This window comes from Limulus polyphemus, unplaced genomic scaffold, assembly GCF_000517525.1.
Source record: "Limulus polyphemus unplaced genomic scaffold, Limulus_polyphemus-2.1.2 Scaffold84, whole genome shotgun sequence".
NCBI lineage: Eukaryota > Metazoa > Arthropoda > Merostomata > Xiphosura > Limulidae > Limulus > Limulus polyphemus.
In genome coordinates this window covers 63,119-70,278 of record NW_013665694.1, presented here as the reverse complement: position 1 = coordinate 70,278, position 7,160 = coordinate 63,119, and the positions used below count along the sequence as shown (strand labels likewise).

The 7,160-nt window shown below is 27.9% G+C and overlaps 1 protein-coding gene across 2 annotated transcripts in view; it reads right to left on the bottom strand.

Annotated features, from left to right (window-relative positions):
- Window positions 1–585: 585 nt before the first annotated feature.
- LOC106467961 (Krueppel-like factor 13) overlaps window positions 586–7,160 on the bottom strand; it is a 22,546-nt gene continuing 15,971 nt past the window's right edge. For both annotated transcript variants that reach the window (XM_013928354.2, XM_013928362.2), the window contains one exon: window positions 586–5,087. In XM_013928354.2, coding sequence (XP_013783808.1) covers window positions 4,804–5,087 — 284 coding nt within the window. In that variant the 3' untranslated portion in view covers window positions 586–4,803. The remainder of the gene's footprint in view (window positions 5,088–7,160) is intronic.

Here is a 7,160-nt window from a genome sequence, read left to right as displayed (position 1 = left end):
GAAGACAGCAAGAGATTTGCACCCAAAATGTAGGAGAAAAACAAGATAGTAATTAGTAACTAGTTATAAAAAAATTTTTTACAAATTAAATTTAGGTGATCATGTAGACTATTAAAATTAACAATGAAGAATCAAAATTTGCACAATATATTAAAGCCAATTTAAACAGGCCAAAAACAAGAAATTAATTTGACAGATTGGTAATAATTTAATTGTACATATAGATTTTTTATTAATCTTGATATTTTAGAATTCACCAGGATAATCTTTACATGATCTCAAACTTGCTAACCTATGTATTGAATGCAAGCTTTCATTTCTAGCAACTTACATCTGCCATATGTTAATGGCAACCTCTGTTGTAATCTTAATCTTTAACCTTCAAATTACTAACTTGTTTTTTCATACCATTCAACTAACAGTAGATGTTACACATATTACATCATGAGGAGTTTTATGTTTTGCCTGTTACAACATTCTGTGTAAAGAATTGACCACATACTACCAACTTTTCAAACAATCAGACAATATGTAAACATTTTATTTTCAGTGGTTTTAATAATGAACATAGTAGTGCCACACATATTCACAGTAACAATTTTATTTTCCTCATTGCTTATGGATATGTAATCTACAATTTGTAAATTTTATATTCTTTTGGTGGATGCAATACCAAAATATACTTACATAAGTATTATTAATCTTTATGAGTTTACCAAACACTATACAATATTAATGGAACTACATTTGTAGACTAAATACTTTTTGGAGAACATAGTTATATTTCTAATATTTGAATACAATTTTATCAATTCTTCAATGTACCAAAAACAGTTGATTACAACCAACGAGTCATTTATATTTATCTGAATATGATTTATAAAAAAAATCTATGAAGTGCATATGCATAAACATTTAGTGTAATTAATCTATTATTTTCAATCAATTAATTATTCTCAAGAAACTTGGGTAATCAGAAACAATTTTCATAAGTCATGACTAACTGATTAAGCTGAACAACCTTAAATTAATGAAAATTAATTATGAAAAATCATAGTGACAATATTTGGTTAATTGGATAATTTAAACAAATGTAATAATTGGGAACATTAATCTTGGTTAATTGATGCTCATGAGTAACTGATTATACTGAATAATCGAGTTAATCACACAGCTCTATTAGAGTAGCATTCACACAGAAATATCAATAGGTCGAACTTCAATATTTCAAGTAACAGTTCTAAGATACAAGTTTACTTTTACACAAGCTAATGTAATAAAATCCACAAGGCATGTAATGCACATAAATAACTGTTTGAAGTAAATATTCATAAATTATCATTTGCAAGATCCTTTAAATTTGAGATTTCACAAACAATAACCTAATTTACCTGTTCTACTGCTATCTACTCACTCACTGTTCTAGTCTAAATTTAGTAGAATCTAAAAACTGTAATTACAATTGCTGACAAAACATGCTCAATATGTTTTTATAGTCTTATACAAGAATTCTTGACAATATAAATCATTTTATAAAAAACATTTACCTATTATTCAACTACAATTTATATTGTCTATAATGAAAATTGTTGTTCATTGCTAATTTTTTAAGATTTTTTTTTTCTATTGATGCTTACTTTTTATATCCTTATTCTTATGTCATCTTTTGAATTAATTACAGGGATGTGGAATTCATATTGCTCGATGCCCAGGACAATAAGTTTTATCATTATGCTTTGCCCATAAGAGCACTGTGTGTTCTATTGCTAGAAAAACACTTAGAGTTGATTTCTGGAAAGCCATGCAAGTTTCAGAATATTTTGAACTGTAGAAGTCTAGTACATACACATGAACACTTAAAAATGCATACCTAAACCTCAAACCAAAATTATATATACAAATACATATATATATATATCCCTTTAACTCAAAAACCCTCAGTCACACACAGCATAAAAAACATTTAAACCAATGCAACACTATTATGACATAGGTTTTTGTCAGTCAAATTAGGCTGCTAGCTCTAGAAAAATATACAACATAATAAAAATTACACAAACCTGTTAATATATATATATACAAAAATAAGTTCATTTTAGTTCATGGCAGCATTAATGTAACCATATGATTTCTTTATCAATCCATGATGCACACTAATATCATAATAACAATATTAAACAAAATACATGAACAAACATGTACGAAAAGTTTAAATGCAATAGATGGTACACGCTATTCCTGACAAAACTAAGCATTAAACGGCATTGTAAAGATGGATGTGAAGCATTTGAACTAAAAAGGTCTACGAGTAAAAAGCATTTTGTCTAAACATTAAACAGATTTTGCAAAGTTTGAAATAAACTGTACTTTTAATGGATCCATATAATAATTTGTGATGAGTTTATTTAATAATTATCTCACTTTGCTTTCACAGCATCTTTTGTTGAAGCTGCAGAAGCAAAACAAGTGATTTTCTCAAAATGACAATTTCAATATACAAAAACAGACACAGAATATAGTATAAAAAAGATCCACGTTAACATTTTGTATCTTATGAATCAGACTTTTTAAAAACATTTCCAAGTTGTAGTCATTTTACTAATTTATCAGTGCATTTTATCTCTCAATCTCTGTGTGTGTTCCCATTTATATATATATATATATATATATGTCACTGTTAAGTGAAATAACATCCTACAAGTTTTATTTTACTTTTTTGTATTTTGTTGGATAGGGAGAGGACAAGTAGATTTTTCTGGCATCTGACAAATTTTTTTTTTTTTAAATTCCACATCCATGTAATGGTTGTTTTCATACTCAATCTGAAATAAATGTAGCTTATAACTTTTTCTGTCATGACAACTTAATTTTACCAAATCCTGTTATAATTCAACTGAAGACCAAAGGGTGCTCTGTGTTGAAAATAAGAATACAGTTTGAACAATACATTATATACATCAATTTTATTCCTTTCTACAGCAATTTAGACCCCTTCAAAAGCATTATGCTTGAAACACCAAGAAAATTAAACACAGATTTGTTCTATTACAAGTGTGCAATGTAACAAATTTTTTTATGTTATATGAACAATTACATTGTACAAATTTATTGCAAAATGGAAAGCTATCTTACTGGAAAAATGTATCCTGGATACTGTAACACTTTATTTACATGTTAGAAAAATATCAACAACATGTTTTTGAGCCTCTTTTCCACTCATATGTTGTTTTATATGTTTAAATCTATATATGAAATGCTCATCTGAAAACATTATTGCTTTTGTTAAAATGTACTGTACTTGATAGATTAAGGAGAAGGACTATTAAAATTATTCTAGATCTGAAGAACTATAGCTATGAAAAAACAACTTAGGCACTTGATCTTGTACTCTTTAGAAAGGTGCATATACAAAAGGAATTATATGGTTAAACAAAGTCTGCTTGAGTGAAATCTAATTTGATTTTGAGTTTCAAAGGGCTTACTAATGAAAACTGACTTAAAATAATTTACAAGCATTCAAAATTCAAAGAAAGATAGTAGCTGAATTTTGCTTATTTAAACACGTTTTCCTTACACTTTCTGACCATGTTATAAGGGCTATTAAGCTTCATTTTCAACAACCCACTGGTTACATTTGTGGATGGGCATTTATGACTGTTTTGTAGTAGAATTGTTCTGGAAAATGTTGACAATCTTCTTCAGACAACTAGTTTTTTTGTTTTTGTTTTGTTTTATTATCTATATTGGGAACATTTTTAATAGGCAACTGTGTGTGATAATAATAAGCAAGACTTAAGACTTGAGAAAACAATTACTGCAAATTTTGCTATGTAAAATATTTTAATATCTATAATGTAGGATGAATACACATACTCAAAAACCTTAAGGTATTTAACCTGGAAACTTAGATAAAAGTCAGTATTTTTCAAAAACAGAGCCTTTAAATTATGTAAATACATCTACAGAGGTTGATGGATCATAGGAAATATCCGTGAATGTACTGTATGAATCCAGAGACTCATTTAAGACAAACAATGCTTATATAGTTATGGAAAGCAAATATTAAGTAATATGAAGCTTCAGTGAACTAATGTATAAGGATGCAGGCTAAAGCATTTTTTGAGAAAATGCATGCGAGAAAATCCTGTAACAACCTTTTGTTTTACTTAAAAGTAAGTTTTAAAACATAAATACTTTGATAAGAGCATAAGAATTAAGTTTTTTAAAAAAATCACAGTACAATAAACTACAATAAAATTTATATTTGATACACAAAAACTTAAGTCACAAAAAGCAATGCAAAAAAATGTGACTAATGTGCATAAAATTATCTTATAAAAGATACCAAAAGGAGATACAGAAACAGACCTAAAAATCAAAAGCAAAGCACTAAGGTAGAAAAAAAAAAAGAGATTATCTTACATACAAAACAAGATAATAAGAAACATTTTTTTAGTCTCAGTGTTACATAAAATGCTTGATGTCCTTTTAACATCTTGTTATCATAGACTTGGTGTTGAAAGTCAAAAACAAATGAGCATATTTAAAGCACATTTCTGGCAAATATGACATTGTTCTACACACCTATTTAAATTCTTTCACTTTTTATTTTTAAATTTCTCAAACTGTATCTTCATTAAGCTTATTGTGCAAAATTTCTTGGATGATTTTTTCACAACTGAGTAGCATATTCTTATAATAAAGTAATGGAAGAACAGTATGGTAGTATAAATACTTAACTGAATATAATCATTAAGCCTACTGTAAGTAGGGAATCACTGCAATGTATCAGTTTTTGGAATATCACTGTTCTTTAGAGATGCAGGTCACAATAATGGGTGCAGCTGATGGACTTGCTGATGAGCTATCATTAAAAGAACACTTAGTTTTACTGGGTGCTTCAGGAAATCGTTTCTGACATCGAAACATATGTTTGCTCAAATGATCACTGCGCATAAACCTCTTCTGACAAATAGTGCAGATGAAGTTTTTCTCACCTGTGTGGGTCCTGTAATGTCGTGCTAGTTCATCTGACCTTACAAAACGTTTTCCACAACCTGCCCATGAACAACTGTATGGCCTTTCACCTAGAAGTTACAAAAAAGCATTTAAATTGTTTTGTTTTACAAAACATACAAGTTTGTAAAACACTGATACAAAGATCTCAATATGGATTGAGGGCATATATATATATATAAATATATCTAATATATGTAAAAGCCAGTTGTCTTTTGGTAATGCTCCATTCTTTTTTTGTTGCTCAGCAACAAAACTGAATTGATATTATTGTTTCAAGTATGTGAGTAATACTTCAAATGTGTTTGAAGGCTGGCTTGAAAACCACTTTTTTTAGATCAATTTCCATTTTACTTTAAGCATATATCTAGCTTGACTTTCAAAGTCCTTGTTGAAATTTAAAAACATCCAAGTTAGAGGTTCATGATGGTAATTCGCACATTACATTTTATTTGGTTTTCATGAAGTTTTTCAGTTTTGTTATTACTTTTTTTCTTCCAAACATATTACCATTAGTCTTAAATAATGATGGTACTTGAAATAAATTTTCAGTTTTAAACTTTGGAATAGAATTTTTATCATAAACCTTAGGTTTGTTGGTTTTGGGTGCTTTATCTTCTTTTTGGCATTTAATCCATAATCTTTAAGTTATATGATGTAATTAGAAAAATATGTTTTAGTACATGTAAAATATGAATGGATTTGTGAATTCTTCCATTTACCTCAGAACCATCCGAGTAAGACAACTTCATGAAATAAATAGATTGGGTACATTTCAACAGTTTGTGTTGGGATGTTAAGGGTAAAAGGTTTGGGTGATAAGATTATGTTAGTGAGGCCTTGGCTTCCTACTGCTTAGTTATTTATTACCACCCCAGATAAAAGAAAAAATGCTAAAACCATTTCAAAATATTGCACTATACAGCAATAACTAAAATGTTGAAAAACTTTTCCAATTTCTTTTAGAATACATTTAACATTAGAAATGTTGTGTAAACATTCTTGATTGTCATAATGTGGTAAATAAATTTAAAAAGAAAAAATTCAATAAGATTTTTATGAATTTATATAAGTCATGAATTTGAGGTGGTACTACTATTTTTCTGCTGATTAAAATCTAATATATATAAAAAACAGTTGACATTTTGCGTACGTGTGTGTGTGTGTGTGTGTGTGAATAATGCTCGTATTAAGAGTCACATTTAAGTTTCCCCATTGTTATTGATTTTTGACTTTTTAATTGAAAATTTTTCTCATTTTCTCAATGTGCAATACTTTTTCTTTTACAGTAAAAATTTGGTGAGCAAATCTTAATGAAAGAGGGGGAGATGGGGCAGGTTTATTTTTTACAAAATTCCAACCAATCATTTTTTTGACAAGTTGGGCAAAGTTGGTAAATATATGCCATTCTTTGGCATCCAAAAATTAGTAACTTTCAAACAAGATATGCATTTTTTTGATATTCAGAACAATACAAAAATACTAATCTCATACTACCACTCTTTAAGGTAAGATTTTAACCAGCAAAAAATTTAGATACATGCACACACTCCCATGTATAAACTGAGAGCTCAACATTACAAACAATTTTAGTTATGAAAGAATAATGGTTAAGTCAATAAACAAAATAACCCATCATTAACTCTTTCAGCATGACATTGTAACCATTTTCATGCTGTAACTTTTAAGTTAGTAAGCAAATGTTAACAAAATTTGGCAGACTATCAGTAAACAATACAATACTTTCATACGCAAAATATCAATTTTTTTCTCACATCTTCTTTCTTTTTGCATGTTGCCTATCTATCATGTAAAGTAATATTATTTTAATATTAAAAATACTTTTATGCATCAGCAAATTTTGAAATTTCACATGCAAAATCTTTATAATGTCGAGATAGTTATCAAATGTTTCTTAAGAAAAAATCTATTTTATCTGTTATTTTCAGTAATTAACCTCTAAGGGTTCAATAGATTTGTCCGATCTTGCAACCACAATAAAAAATTAGGAAAAATATAAATTAGGCCTCCTTCATTTTAGAAATTAAAACACGAAAACATAAATGTTTAGACTAAATAGCTTAAATCTCATAACATTAAACATATATATATATTTATTATTTTTATTTTATTACCCTTTTCTT